Raw genomic sequence first — 16,292 nt, forward strand, 5'->3', positions numbered from 1 at the left:
CAGAGTCCTGGGATCGAGTCCCACATCGGAGTCCCCTTAGACCCTCTTCCTCTCCTTCTGCCCCTTTTCCCCATCTTGCTCTCTCTCGTTCTCACTCAAGTAATAAACCTTTAGAAAAAAAAATGTTTTATTTAGCCTCACTAGAGAATTAAGAGGAGAAAAAAAAAATCACCAGGTTAGTTACAAGAAGTAACTTTGTCAAAATGACATCAAGTAGCAATGTGAAGGACAACAGCACTGAATATCAGTACTCATTTTGGAAGTTAACTCATAACACAAAACAAAACTTTTGAGCGGGGGAGCAGTCAACAAATTGGGGTGGTGTATACAAAGGGCCAAGGTCCAATCCAGCAGTTTTTGTGACTAGCAGTTTCTGTATACAACACAAACCAGCAAGATACCATTCTTCTTCAAAGAAATTACTAACAGCAGCAATACTTACGGGCAAACAATTCATTTCATTATTTGAGTGCCTGCCTAATAGTGCCAGCCAGGGTTCTAGTCACCCGGCTTACGGACATGAACAAGCCATACATGGTCCTTAAGCTCACGAAGCTTGTCTTTTACTAGGGCAAGAAGGACATAGAACAAATAAACAAGACACCTACAGACAGTTCAGAGGCTATGAGGACAGTAGGACGGAGCATTGCAATGGGGCAAACTCTGGGTGGACAGCTACTGTAGATGGGACATCTGGGAGAGCATTTCTGAGGAGATGCTAGATCAAAACTGAGGTTATTGGAGAATTCACATACTCCTTAGTTAACAACTAATGACTAAAGACTACATGTTTATAACATAACCTTTCACTTGAGTACACATCCTTTCAAACATTTCAGCAGTGAATTTTTCCCATCCAACTGGCAGATCAGTCAGTCTTAAGTGGGATAGACAGGAGTGGCTTTGGGACATCACCAAAAAGGACACAACAAAATGCTGACCAGAGGTTACGAAGAAAGGGAGAGAGGAGTGAGGTTCATAATGAATGTGCCTTTGAATTCAAAGGGGACTACTTCTGACAAGGAAAATATTAATAATTGTGTGAGAGAAACTGGAGCACTTTATCATTACCCAGAAAGATGGAATGTGGATGATCTTTCTTCTGACTGGCTTACATCCAAAAGAATTTCAAAGATAATGACAGCAATCTTTTGAAAAGCCAATACCAAAAGGAGGGAGAGAAAACAAGCAGGGGATTCAATGTGAATCTCAGTATCACTGACCAATTAACATGGGAAGACTAAATAATCTGAGTAACCCAATATAATGCTGCTTTCACTTTTATAATGAGAGCAACAAGTCAAACAGACCATGCATGCAAGGCACGGAACGAATCCACAGAATAACGGAATCTGTGTAGTAGGGTTTACTGATTTTAAATCCATCTCATATCACAAAACTGAGTACGTAGCCACTACCACTAAGAACAGCAATTCCCCAAACTCAAATGTACTTGATTAAAGAACCCTGTCAAAGTAAAGTACTATGATATTTTAAAAATCCAATTCATGAGCAAAATGGGTTTTCTTATTTAAAACATTTTAGCCAGAACTGGAAGATTTACCAAGACATGAATGAGACACAAACTACAAAAAAGATTTAATTATTATAAATGCTTCTATACATAAAAAAATGAAGAAATTATTAGGAGGAAAATATAGATTGAAAAAAGTCATATCTTGTCAGTTTTTTCCTCTATATCTAGATATACATATGTGTCTTTTTTTTTTCCTTCCACAAAACTGGGCAAGTAAAACACCCGTGGGCTTGCATTGTGAGTGTTTCATATAATATTATATCTGTACAAATATAACCATGCTGTCAACTATTCTTTTAATAATTTTCATAAATCTGTAACAGTCATCCTATGGATAAGTCATAACTTATTCAACTATATTCCTGTTGTCATTAATGGTATTTCCAGTATTTTCCTATGAAATGACTGACTCTGAGAAAAATGACCTTTCATATTTTTGTGTGGAACTCCAAAGTGAAGGTTTCTAGAATTTCTGAGTCAGAGGAAATGCATACTTTGATGAGTCTCAATCATCCCCAAACTGATTTCCTAGAAAGATTGATGACCCTGCACCATTTCAACACTAAATGTGATTTATTTTTAAGCACTACCACTCCTATGAGTAACAAATGATAGGTATCTCATTTTTGAAATTCACATTTTTAGCCTTAAGTATCATATTATTTTCATGTTTACTGGCCACTAATAGTTCTGAAAAAATAATCTGTCTCTGACCTTTTAAATAAAGGTACTATTAGTGTCCTTATTAATATTTAAGAATGTTTAATACAATATTATCTTTTGTCCTGTGCCTCAACACTGACCAAGTTGTCACTCTCTTTTTAATTGTGCTTGTTTTTGTCACACAAGTTATTTTTTACTTCATGCAAATATATTAATCTACAACAATAGGGATCCTGTTGTTTTTTACATTTCTGCTCAAAAATTTCTTACCCTTCTTGGAGCACCTGCATAGCTCAGAAGGTTAAGCAACCAACTCATGATTTTGGGTCAGGTCATGGTCCCAGGGTCGTGAGATCAAGCCCCCACTCAGGCTCCACACACAGTGCAGCGTCTGCTTGAGATTCTCTCTCTGCCCCTCACCCCCTCAAATAAATAAATCTTTTTTAAAAATTTCTTACCTATCTTACTATCAGTTATTTTCTACATTTTTCTTTTAGATTGTGTGGCTTTCTTTCTAGTAAAGTCCATTTGAGTTTATTTGAAAAATGGAAACCGAAGGGCACGTTTGAGAGATTTTTAAACCCTAGGTGGGTTGGAGGGGTAAGCGAGAGGACAAGGATGAAGAGGCAGTGAGGGAAAGAGATTTGAAAAGTGAAAACAGCATTCCATGTTGAGTGAACAGCATTTAGAGACTGATTTCTACTTTATGCTTCTCCCTTTCTTAAAAGCTATGTTTCTTGAAGTCATGTTTTCTTGTTTTAAATCGTCACACATTCACTCACCACCCCAAATATAATAATATGGCCTCCATCCTGGGTATAACCCTCTATTCATCGAAGTTACCAATGTCTTCCAGTTAAAACCATCAGTCTCTAGCTGACTTAAACTCTGTAAGCCTTTAATCTTCGATAATGGCTTTCTCCTACTCACTTCTTTCTCTCTGGTCACTCCAACTCACACTCCTTACAGCTCTTCTTCCTCTCTTTCTCTTAAGTGTTGATGTCCCTGGAGGATTCTTCTTTAGAAACTTTCCTCTTAAGACTAGCCTTTTCTTATGTGATCATACACATAACCTTGACCTCAGCCATCCCCATAAGATGATGAATCCTTAACCTTTTCCTAGACCTTAGGTTCTCTTCTGAGCTGCAGACACACATTTTCATCTTCATCTCAAATTCTACAAGCCCAAAATGAATTCATCATCTTCCACAAAAGATGTGCTTAAACCTGTTTTCCAATAATATTCCCCAGCACCTCCATTCTTAAATCACCCAACCCAGAAACTAAGCTAAGCCTTATTCTTAACTCTAGCCTGCCTCTCTGTCATCCACCCCAGTTCCTGCACAACTCTTGTCTCATCAGTCAGCAAGCCCGTCTTTCAAATTTTCCCTCCTTTAAAATTCACTTTTCTCTACACCACCATTCTCACACCCTTGACTTAGAAGACCCCCAAATCTCTCATTTAAATTACTCAGATAACTTCTTTGTTAATTTCTATAACTTCCTGCCTCATCCCTCATGGTGCATCCTCAACACAAGTGCCAAAGAGTTTTTTCCTAAACTGCAAATACTTCTAAGTTAATTTCCTGCTTAAAATCCTTTTAATTATACCCTTTTGCTTTAAATAATGAAAATAATTGTGATTATTGTATTCCGACTACAGATGGTCCTTGATTTACTAAGGTTCAATTTGAAATTTTTTTACTTTATCCATTATGTGAAAGCAATAGGTATTCAATAGAAACTAGGTATTCAATAGAAACTTAACTTTGAATTCTGAATTACGATATTTTTCAGGCTGGAGGTACAATATTCTCTCTCAAGATGCTGGGCAGGCCTGCGAGCCGCAGCTCACGGTCAGCCAGAGATCACGAGGGTGAACAACCCTTACACGTACTACCATTCTGTTTTGTGCTTTCAGCCCAGTATTCAATAAATTACATGAGATATTCAGCACCTTATTACAAAATAGACTTTGTGTTAGATGATTTTGCCCCACTGCAGGCTAATATAAGTGTTATGAGCACTTTTAAGGTAGCGGAGGCTATGCTATGATGTTTGCTAGGTTAAGTGTATTAAATGCATTTTGAGTTACAATATTTTCACCTTATGATGGTTTTATTGGGACCAAACACTGGCAGTTGAGGAAGAGCTGTACTTCCGATTTACTGGGAAATTTACGAGAGGTATTTTAAATACATTATATGGGAGAACTGAAGTTTATTAGCCATGTGAGATGGCTTTGCTCTGTCATAGCTTCTTCCTCACCCAAAACAAATTCCTTAGTATTATATAGAAGATTCTTTATGGTCTAAACCTTACCAGCTTATTGATCTTTACCTGGTGCTAAAGTCTCACCTACTACTCTTCAACCATAACCAAAACCCTGAAACCACTAGAAAATCAATTCTTTTTCCTGCCTCCTTATTCCTTCTGCCTAGAGTCACAACCCCCCTTCACCTCAAGGTCATACACATCCTCCAAGAGTTAACTCAGCTGACCCATGGGTTAGGTGATCAAGTTGTTTTTATAATCCCACAGTCCTCAGACTATTTCCTTATCCAAGCATGTACCATCATATAACTATTGTTTAGCATCTATTTTTGCTACTAAACTTGTGTCACCAAAATAAGAGCTCTATTTAGCGAATGAAATGCCAAAACTGATGTTGTGCCCAGAGCACCCAGCAAGGTTTTATTACAGGAATTAATTATCATTCAAGAAATGGCCAGTAGGACAGCACAATGGATTTAGAAAAAGATGTGAGAAATAATACTGGAAACACCAGTTTACTATCAACATAAATTTCTTATTTCTATTGCCCAAGGCCTATTGGACGTATTCAAACAGAGAATGGGCAAAATCTGATGTGCTTTATGGAAACAGTGAATAGTAATTTGATAAGATGTGAGAGGCTGAGGGGCAGAGATAAGCAAGGAGACAATTTAAAAGGTACAGAAAGGGATGCCTGGGTGGTTCAGTGGATTAAGCATCTGCCTCTGGCTCAAGTCATGATCCTGGCATCCTGGAATCGAGCCCTGCATAAGGCTCTCTGCTCAGTGGGGAGTCTGCTTCTCCTCTGCCTGCCTCTCCCCTGTCCTCTCTCTTCCTGACAAATAAAGTCTTGAAAATTTTTTTTTAATTTAAAAAAAAAAAGAAAGAAAAGAAAAGGTCAGAAAGAGTTGAGGAAAAAACAGAGTTCATTTTGAGACAAGCTAATTTCCAGAAGCTGGTGAATATCCATGTCCTAATGTCCACCTTTTCTCAGTCTCATGTGAAAAATTCTTTCAAATTAACCATTTTCTCATACAAATTTCTTATCACTACCAAAACTAGCAGGAAGTTGAAATTTTTAGTCTAATGCTCCATAGGTAGAGTAAGTCCTGAAGGTTTTGCATTTGAAAGTTGTAAGACCAGCCATTGGTCTCAGGTTGGGACCACCTGAGGAAGAATAGGGGAGACAAGGGCTGAAGGGGGCTCCTTGGATCCATTTACATGACTGAGCAAAGAAGGAAGAGCCACTGGCATGATCCAGGCAAAGGGAAGGACCACCAGAGTGTAACCTGGATATAAGTACAAATTGCAAACAGTGGTGTAATCACCCCAGCCTTCATGCATCCCTAGAAGGACCCAGTCTTTGTTTCCTATCTATGGCCATAGAAACCTCTGGATGAACACTAAACAGGCTTCCAGGCAAAAACCCACTTTAAAAAGAGTCCATCTTCTATTTGTTCACTCTGTGTTAAACTGTTTTTTAAAGTTCTGGCTCCATGGAAATAGATTTTGGTATAGAAGTACACTTCCCTGCTTGTTACATCTGTTGTTGTTGGCAAATGCCTTGCATTGTTGGTTAATTTTTTTGAAAAAATTAAAAAAATAAGACTCTAAAATTGCAGTAAACTACTCATTAAATTACTACTCTGATAGTTTTCTCTGATGATTCTTACTTTACAACATCATTATTTTAATTAAACATTTTTCCACAATGATAAAAACTCAAGACATGTAGGAGTTCTCCCTCTCCTTCAGATTGATGTTTTCAAGCAGAGTGTTGGTAAATTTGGTAGGAATAAGAAGTGTATTTTTTTTTTAAAAAATCCTCCCGTAGAATCCTTTCTAAATGAAATGGTAAGAAAAGCAAAATTCCTTTACTTGAAAATTATGAAAGTTTCCGTTTACACAATGATTTGTGTAAATCCTATAAAAATCCTCTCAAAGTATTAGAATATGATTACCTTAAAAATATATGTCAGTACACACAATTTCTGAGTTCTTTTTCTAGGAAAAGAGACCGCACAGAAAGGATGGAACAATGGTATGGAAACTTACCATCCTCTCCAACTGGACTCTTTCTTACAGACTTATTGCTTCCATGTGTTAAAAAAATAAATAAATAAAACCTTTAAGCCAACCCCAATCTCCAAAATTTTTGGCGTTCTTATTAAGCATTGAATCCAGAAGGGAAGAAAAAAAAAAAACCTCAAAACTTTTTTTTTTAATCACAAGCCTATCAGAGTCAAGATTTATTGATTTATTTCATCATTATGGGAATGTGTTCGAAATTAATAATAAAGGTTGGTTTCTCCAAGGCTTAAAGAAATGATACAATTTAAAACTGCTAAATACCATACATTATTTGGCCTGAATATTCAAATAAATAATGCCTATTTTGAACATTGCATTCTAGCACATATAATATAAATTAATGAGAGGACTATTAAAATGGATGAGGTTCACACACTTCTTTTTGCACAGTAATGATTGTTTTTAACCAGTGTTCCATAAAGCTGAGGAATATAAACATCATCTATAAGTAAATTATAAAATTATCTGAAGCAATGAAATCTTTGCTCAAACTATACAACGCGGTCAATGAATTTCCCAAGCCCTGTGTCTTTGCGCTTTTCTACAAATCAGGGTGCACGATGGAATGCGCAACTCCCTAAAAGCAACATATCTCCAACTTTCAGTGTGTGTCAAATGAAAGAAGGAAAAAGCTCCCTCACCCCCAAAGTGAGAACAGATGGGAATGTAAAATTAGATGAGAAGAGACAGTGAAGCTTTGGATGACCGACCAAGAAATCTTCCCCAGGGGTGGGGGGCCAAATATACTAGACCTCGGTTTGTTTTGCCTCTCAGTTAACTTCCAAATTCAGTACAATAGGAATGCAAAGCAGTTCTTAAATTCGATGCATTGGTTTTGGTTTCTGTAAGCATTCATATAAATTTCATGAAGAAGTTACTGACAATCCATTTTTTAAAATGTTATGTTTAATCATTCCTGTGAGTTTAACATGACTTTAAACTAAGACTGTTAACCGTGAGTATTTTTTTAATAAAATAAATGGTTTTAGGAAAAGAGACAATGGGCATGAACAAACAAGATGTGGACAATAAATTCCCTGTATGATGGAAGAGCCATCTGCCATAAATTGAGAAGTTATGTAAATAAAGTATGAATACATTTCATATTCATTCTTTTCATATTTTATCTGTACAACTAAAAAAAAAAACCAACTTAATAGTAATGCCAGCAATAATTCCTACATCTAGGAGAAAAATGTTTTGATGATATTCAATCTTTTTTAGCATGACATCACTTTTCTTTTTTTATATCACTTTTCTATCTAAAAATACTATCTATAAACTTAAAAGAATACTCTGTATAGTGCTTTATTATCTTCAGTATTTTTTATGTTTAATATGGGTAATAATTTAAAATTTCAGGGACACTGAAAATGGTGCTCTCAGATTCTAATGTATTTGAAAACAGTAGTTTTATTGTGAATCACCATTCTCTTAAAGTACTGTGATAGTAAGAGCTATTTTTTTGTAAGATTAAACATGAGCCCATGAGATCTTCCACAAAATAGTGCTTCTGGAGCAGATTTCTGGGTATGTGTTGATTTTTACATAAAATTTACATTCACTGATACAACAGTGAGAATAATTCAGTATTTTAATCAATTTATAGACCATTCTCATCCATAATTTCAAACTTGTTTTCCAAACAATGGTAAGTTCTCTGTGTACCTTTTCCCTGGTGTCCCAGAAAACTGGCTTTCAATATCTTAATCCCATTTTATCTTTTTTTTAGACCTTACACCATAGTTTATACAACAAGAAGAAATATAGGAATATGGATCATTCCAAGTGGTGAAAGCAACTGCACCTCACACTTAAGTAATTTCAGTTTAAACAATCCAAGGTGCTGGTAATGCAACAGAGGTTTCACTAACAACAGGGAATGAGGCCTTCCATAAAAAAGATGCTCAATAGAGGACACTGCATTTAGTTGAACATGTGCATGAAATAATTAATGAAAGGCAGAACTTATTCTTTAGATTACTCTGAGTATGTGCAAATGTTATTACTGAAAAAGGAAAAAAAAAAGTCTGTCAAGGTATCTCCCCCCTCCCCTTATCAATACATGAAAGCCACAAGTATCAAACATCTGGGGATACTGTGTTGATTTTATTAAAATCCATTTTCTCTACTTAAGCAGAAACACCTGGAGTATTTTCAAATTCATCCTCATACTAATAAATCCAAATACTAATCCCCCAAAACATCAAATGCAGATCCCTCTACATCATTGCCTTAATTCATTTTATAGTTAGCTGGTTAAATGATTTTTAACATGGAACACAGAACATTTTATAATAAATTTAAAACTTCTATCTTCCTCTTGGGGCTCAGAGGAACTTTGAATAAAGAATGCATATGCACAAACTCAACATTTCCTCAAGACTCCTGTCCTAGTTCCAGATCTTCCACTGTCCTCTTAAACTGGGTGAGTCAAAAACACACCCTCGACAACCACCACTAATGTGTCAAAGGAATCGGGTCAGATTAGGTCACGACTTCCCAGGCTGATGTCTGCAGACACCTATGGACAGATTCTTGGGAGTCGGAGAGGGTTACAAGGTATCTTCATGTTATGCTATAAATATAATTATATTTCGGATAATCTCGTTCACAACTTTTACTCCCGATCATTATCACATAATTTCAGGATCTGATTTTAACACAGTGGTTATGATCTTGTTCGTGTGAGTCTTTTGTAATGACTGTGTTTAACTCTAATAGGCTGTTCCTCAAACTGAAATTCACAAATGTCTTCTTGAAGCCTGATATTTTTCTGTTAACCCAAGTCCAAGTACTATTCAAGACCAACAGACACTAAATTAGATGATCTTTCTAATTCTTTTCCAGTCTGAAAAATACGTTACACTCTACCGCAGCTTACTAATAATTTATGGAGATCCAGCATAAGCACACTTTGAGAAAGAGTACTTCACAAGAGGAGTTATTTCTAATTCTGTGTTTACTTCTTTTCTTTTTACATTAAAATGCAAATTAAATTTTTGAGATAACAAAACAGCATTCAGTGAGCAGAATGAATAAGGGTATCAGATCAAAGTTCTCTTACCAAGTCACTATCATTTTAAATGATTTAGTGCATTATATACTAACTAGGAGTTAGACAATTCCAGTTTCTTTCTCCAGTTTTGCCTCTGACTTGAAATAGCATCTCAGTGTTAGAGTGATTTGTTTGTGATGCTCCCCCTTTTTTTTAAACAAAGTTAATCCATTATGCTACTCAATGAATAAAATGCACAATAAATACCAGACACTCATATTACATAATAAGTAGTATGCTCCAGAATTTAATTCATATAATAAATTTGTTAAAAACTGTAAAACTCAAATATTTGCTTTTCTTAATTTTGTTAGTGACAATATAAATAATGTATAAAATAACAGTATAATTTTTGGATTATATCGATCTAGTTTTATGTTTAAATCTGCTTCATCTAATTTTAAAATATTTACAATGTTGTCAATCTGCACTTAAAGAGATAATTTATTGGTATAAATCTCTGTTAAATGGTTAAAAGCTTAACTTATAAAAACTTATCATTATTCATATATCACAATCTTATATCAAATTTTTAAACTATTCACTCTTGAAGGAGTTCTCAACTTAAGATGTTTCTTAACAAAAGAATGATCTTAACACCAGTAAAGAGAAGTAAAATGTTTGCAAACTGCAAAGATATTCTGAATTTAAAATGTACATACTTTACATTTAAAATAGTTATTGAATTTTAATTTAAAAAATTAGGAAAATGAAACTCATTTAAATCACCTTATTCCTATATGTGATATAAATGCAAACAAAAGTTTAAAAAAAATTCTTCATAAAGCATTATGTGGGATTTTTTTTTCCCTAACTTGCAGCAGTTTCTACTGAATACTTTTTAAAAGAAAGTTGTGAACCATTTCTAAAGCACAACATAATTTGATTATTAATTAAACTAACAAAATCACTTACTGATTTTGATATTATTTATTGAATTTATATTGTTAACTTTTGACAGATGCATTTCTTTTTAAGGGGAAGTCTGTGAAAATCTAAGATCAACATATTGCATAACAAGTTTAACTTTTATCAAAAGAGAAATAGCACATTCAGATTTAAAAGTTTTCATTTCCTGTTCTTCTAGCAAATATAACTAACATTAGTTTTGTAAACTCATTTCAAACTTTCTTGTTCCTATAAAGGAATTTTCAGCTTTTATTACTTCAAGATTTCTTTTCTAGAAGATGTAATTAGACCATTAACCGAAGGACAGTGGAGTTGAATGGAAAACGTGCATTTCCAGAAAGTGCACACTTCTATATATTGTGATAAGTAACCTTTTTCCTTGGAATAGACAAGTGCAACTGCACAAACTTTAAAACCAGTGCCAAAAAGTTACTCTACCTGAACCGTAGAGCTGATCTCTGATGCAAAGCCGCCTGTCAAGGGAGCCTCGTGACTGATTAGCAGTCGCCCTGTTTTGATCACAGACTGAAAGAGAAAAGGAAAATCTGATGTTGAAGAGAATACATATTTTCAAGTATATGATGGCAGTTTTGATTAAGGAATAAAAACAAAGTATTTCAATATAATTAATAATTAAAAGTTAGTAATACAGTTTTATGTCAAATAAATTGTAACTCTCACTGCATAGTTACTTGATATTTGCACTGTTACAAAATTTTTCAATATAGTTTATAACCCTACTACAAAAGAAAAATGGGATTTGTCATTCTGTCATTAAAAGGCATTCCATTATAAAATACTTCATTATAAAATACTTCTGTTATAAAATACTTCTGTGTTACAAACTGAATTACTGTATTTCACATTTTTAATCTCAAAATCATTTTTTCTTCATATTACCTTAAGAATGAAAGTGGTTTTGGGGTTCACTTTTGGGTGTATTTGTATATAAACAAACAGCCTTGGGAAATACTGTTTTGTGGAGAAGGAGCACATGAGAATAGCATGTTAGAGCTGTAACGCAGGAAAAGTTCAAGCTTCTAGATCTTCAAGGAAACCTCGCAGGAGGAAAGCACTGCAAAAGTACAAGGGTTACAGACGTCTTTGTTCGTGTGCATTAAAAACTGGTTAACCACCACAACTCCATTTCACATAGAAAATGTCACAAACAAAAAGATGTACCCTCCATACTGGCTCAGTGTTCTTGTTCACCCAGCGTGATATACTCTGTACAATAATAAATCAAAAAGAATAGCTTATGGTATCATAGCAGGATGCCAGCTGTGTTGGAAGGCAAAAAATATTAAAATCAACAGCAAATTACTGCTTCAGGTATGTTGAATAATTAACATGTTACCAAAGAGCTGGGGTAATGTCTCTGCTACATGTCTAATAACTTGATATCACCTTTCTTAAATTATACATTAGTATTTTGTGAATAGAAGATCTTCCAAGCAAATATACGCATATAAATTAAAAGACTGCCTTCATTCTAAGCAACTAGAGTTTAAAATCTTAAAAGGAGCAGATGTTAAACTCCAAGATATGGCCAGTAGCCATGATAAAAATAAGTTATTATATCTACTGAGTATACAGTGACTTAAGAACATAAAATTTTATGAACACCTTAATGAATACCATCCCCACCCCCAGTGAAATGCGAACCTTGCTATACTGGTACTTGGATTTTAGGACTGTGGTGAATTATGCCATTTATGAAAATCACAAGCTAAGTTTTAAGGCACCTTGTTAGAAATATACAGAGACAAGAATAGTCCACAATCACGGAGAAAAAAAACCAAACGCATTCTCAAAGGACTCTCTAAAAGAAGTCCTGACCTAAAGGACCACCAGTTTAAAAAAAAAACAGATTTGACAACTAAACCTTTCTTATCACTCTGAAACCCAAAAGTCTGCCAATGTGTAAGTGTCCAAGGATGACGTAGCTAAAAATCCATCCCAGTTAGAGGATGCATCTTAAATCCCGGGGAGGTAGAAATGAGAAACTTCTATAAAAATGCTACTGTTACCTTAAACCTCCACACAACAGAACTGGTATTTTTTATTTGAGCTGAGTCCTATCCGAGATCGAATGACAACCTTCAGAATGATCCCTGAAGGCCAATAAGCAACAAAGGGGGAGAGCCTGGCTTCCTATAGCCTGCAGAATATAGTAGAAAAACGAAGCACAGACGTAGCCGGGACAAAAGTTTCCAGCCCTTGGAGTTCATGCAACATGATGAAATTCAGAGACCTCCTGAGTGTCCTTCAGCAGGAAAAAGGCTAGATAAACCAAGAACAGCAATACAGTTGCATTATTATGCAGCCACAAAAAAGACTGAGGACTCTGAAAAACAGTCTGAGGGGTTTGAAGTGGCGGGGGGGTGGGAGGTTGGGGTACCAGGTGGTGGGTATTATAGAGGGCACAGCTTGCATGGAGCACTGGGTGTGGTGAAAAAATAATGAATACTGTTTTTCTGAAAATAAATAAATTGGGAAAAAAAAAAAAAAGACTGAGGACAAGGAAAGATGCTTATGGTAAATGAACTGATAAAATGAGCAAACTGCAGAACAACATAATCTCATTTTTACAAAAACAAAAACAAACAAAACAAAACAAAAAACCCAACCCACCACAGCCATGGGGACACCAATATACATAGATGTACGTCCAGAGCCAACATGTGTGAATAGTCTGGAGGAATTCATTCCAAACTACCAAAACTTGTTTCTCCTAAAGACAGACAGTGAAGGAATTGTTGGGAAAAAGACTATGTAAGAAGTATTTTTATATTATAGCAAGTATTCCCAGTAAGTCATTATTAAGTAAAAGCAGAGCCCTCGAATTATGGCTGAAAGTAACAAGTACACACTATGTTGTAGTCATAATCTCCTTAAAAAAACAAAAAAGGTTTTTGTTTGTTTGTTTTAATGGTTCTTTAGGAATAGCTTCCGGAACAAGAGAAGCCTAAGGTCCCAAGCTCCTGCAGCAAACAGGCAAAGAACACAGGGAGTCAGTCTTCTTTGCCAGTCTCTGTAGACTGCACTCCACGGCAGGATGACGGCCAGCTCACCTCCTGGCCCTTAAACTGCTGGATCCTAGACAACATGGTCAATAAGCTCTTAGCATCAGAGAACACGACGCTCTTCAACACCTCTATACGTGTATTGTATACCTGTGTGTTCTTGGATCAGGAGTTCGGCTGACAGTTACAGAAGAAATTCCAGAAATTTCTAAAACACCAAGAACTAAAGGGTAGATATGATGAAAAAGTAATAACACTGCAAGTTTCTGGAAATTATTATGACATAAGAACCAGAGACAGTGTGGCAAGAAGAGAGGAGTCAGAAATAATGATCATCATCAACTGATCGTCCTATAAGTTGCTATGTGCTAGGCTGGGAGCTAAGCATTTCAGACTAATTACTGGATTTAATTTGGAAAGGATCTAAGTTCATTTTTGTTTCTTAAGGTCAACTCTGATATCTGAAAAGCATTAAAATGTGTAAAATAAAATTACAACAAAATTCTGAAGAATGCTAAAATTAAGAAGTGACTGATATTTTCCAATTCATATCATCAAAGAAATAGTACATATCATTAATGATTGAGTCTATAAATATAGTTCAATAATTTTGTAAGATATAATTAAATTTAACTTGGTATGTGCTTTTTTATCATTCACAATTTTAACTTAGTAGAATTTCTGAAGATTGGTTCTTTTCTATACTCCTTTAGAAATTATTTATTTTTTTTCCAGTTTATTTATTTTCAGAAAAACAGTATTCATTATTTTTTCACCACACCCAGTGCTCCATGCAAGCTGTGCCCTCTATAATACCCACCACCTGGTACCCCAACCTCCCACCCCCCCGCCACTTCAAACCCCTCAGATTGTTTTTCAGAGTCCATAGTCTCTCATGGTTCATCTCCCCTTCCAATATATACTCCTTTAGAAATTATTAACACTTTGTTAATATTATGACAATGAGATCCTCACAAATCTAGAAAATTAGAGACAGTTTTACTCTATTCTTTGTGATTCAATTAGAAATTCTGATTAAATTACATGTTTCTGGTCAACTTCAACAGGCATTTAATTTTCACACATTTAGGCAAAATGATACACAACTGCCTGGTTATGTTGCTAGCAAATTTAGAATTTTGAGGTATTTAGTAAAAGTTCACATGGTGCCTTTTAGCAGGGATGGCCATTAACCTTTTTAAAATAACTAAAGATATAAATACTAATAATACTTTGAAATTCATTTTCTTTAGAAGAAATCTTTGTTTCAAGTTTTCTTCCGAGATAAACCTATTTTACCGCTTGAGGAAAAAAAAAATTTAAAGGGTTTAAACAACTTTTCAATATAAAAAGCTGAACCTATCAGAGCCAGGAAAGATCACATAAGGCTGGATTTTCCAATATCTGCTTCTTCAACTTTTTGCCACTAAGACCTGCGCCAGGATCCCAGCCTCAGGCAGATAGAGCACCAGCGAGTTAGAGGCAAACAAATGGCACCAGGGAAAGCTAAGCCAATTAAAGACAAGGACCGTGAATAACTGTTCTCTGTATCCCCTACCGCGAAACAAAAGGGCTTTGTTTCCTACCAGGGCTCCAGAAGATTTGTCAAGAAAACTTGAAAAGCAATTCTGGAAGGCTAGGAGTGAAACAGACTGTGGCTGCTAAGTCAGTTAGCACTGGTCGGCCCTGGATTTCTCTCGTGGAGTCTCACTTTCTCACTTTCGCCCTATTTCAGTTAGCCGTCCCCTCCCCTATCAAAGTTTCAATAAGGAACACACCGGCAACTTGGCCAACAGCACTCATCAAGACATCCTTGTTCCAAAGGGACGCTGACAACACCTTGTGCCCCGTCTGGCCACTCTGTGACTTTTTCCCATTGTCCGTCTTCTATCCAGACATCATCACAAGTGGCTATCACTTTGCATTAGCTATGCAGGGTATCTAGTACAATGCTCAGAAAATGGTAGACACTCAAGAAAAGTTAAATAGATAAAAGCCTATTATAAAATAATTTCATTATATTAACTATGTCCCACTGAAGCTATTTATTGCTTTCTGAGCAAGCTCCATTTTGAGATAGGGCAAAAATATACTTCAGCACATCCTGCAACAATTTAAACATGAAATAATAGACTCCAAACCGAGGATATTTTAATGTAGATTTGACAATAAGATACCCGTGGTAAGAGCAAATTGCGAAGTTACACGCCGTTAAAATGACTACACAGATTTTGGCTGCCCAAACATTGGACATATGTTTTAGTGAATGTAGCCTTTAAAGTTTTTAACACGATCCAACCAGGAAAACTGTTAAGCTGTCATTCCAGGAGAAAATGATACACACAAGCAGACCATTAGGCTTGCATATGCCTGAATATGTAATGCTGACATTCAAAAAGCAAAAAATAAATATATTTTTTATTTCTTCCTCAAACTCCGTGGCGAGACTTTCTCCCACAGAGCACTTCAACCTGACCAACACGATGTTCAGCAGCCAATTCTGACTGCTGATAAGATAAAGCAGGAAAGTAACACCTGGGATAGGCAATTTACAGCCCTTTTCAACATTTTCTATCTGAATATATACCTAATGAAAAGCAAAAGAAAGACCCAAGCCAGCCTTTACCACCTCCCTTTGAAACAAAATATTTAGAAATACATGTAAGCAAAAGTCATATAAAATCATACACCTGTGTTTCATTAATCAAGAACATATCAATCAATATTTAGACTC

The 16,292-nt window shown here is 35.5% G+C and overlaps 1 protein-coding gene across 2 annotated transcripts in view; it reads right to left on the reverse strand.

Moving 5' to 3' along the window:
• Positions 1–16,292, reverse strand: part of BCKDHB (branched chain keto acid dehydrogenase E1 subunit beta) — a 224,954-nt gene that overhangs the window by 51,972 nt on the left and 156,690 nt on the right. For both annotated transcript variants that reach the window (XM_044246705.1, XM_044246714.1), the window contains exon 9: positions 10,971–11,057. In XM_044246705.1, coding sequence (XP_044102640.1) covers positions 10,971–11,057 — 87 coding nt within the window. The remainder of the gene's footprint in view (positions 1–10,970; positions 11,058–16,292) is intronic.

Source organism: Neovison vison, chromosome 1, assembly GCF_020171115.1.
Source record: "Neovison vison isolate M4711 chromosome 1, ASM_NN_V1, whole genome shotgun sequence".
NCBI classification, from domain to species: Eukaryota; Metazoa; Chordata; class Mammalia; order Carnivora; family Mustelidae; genus Neogale; species Neogale vison.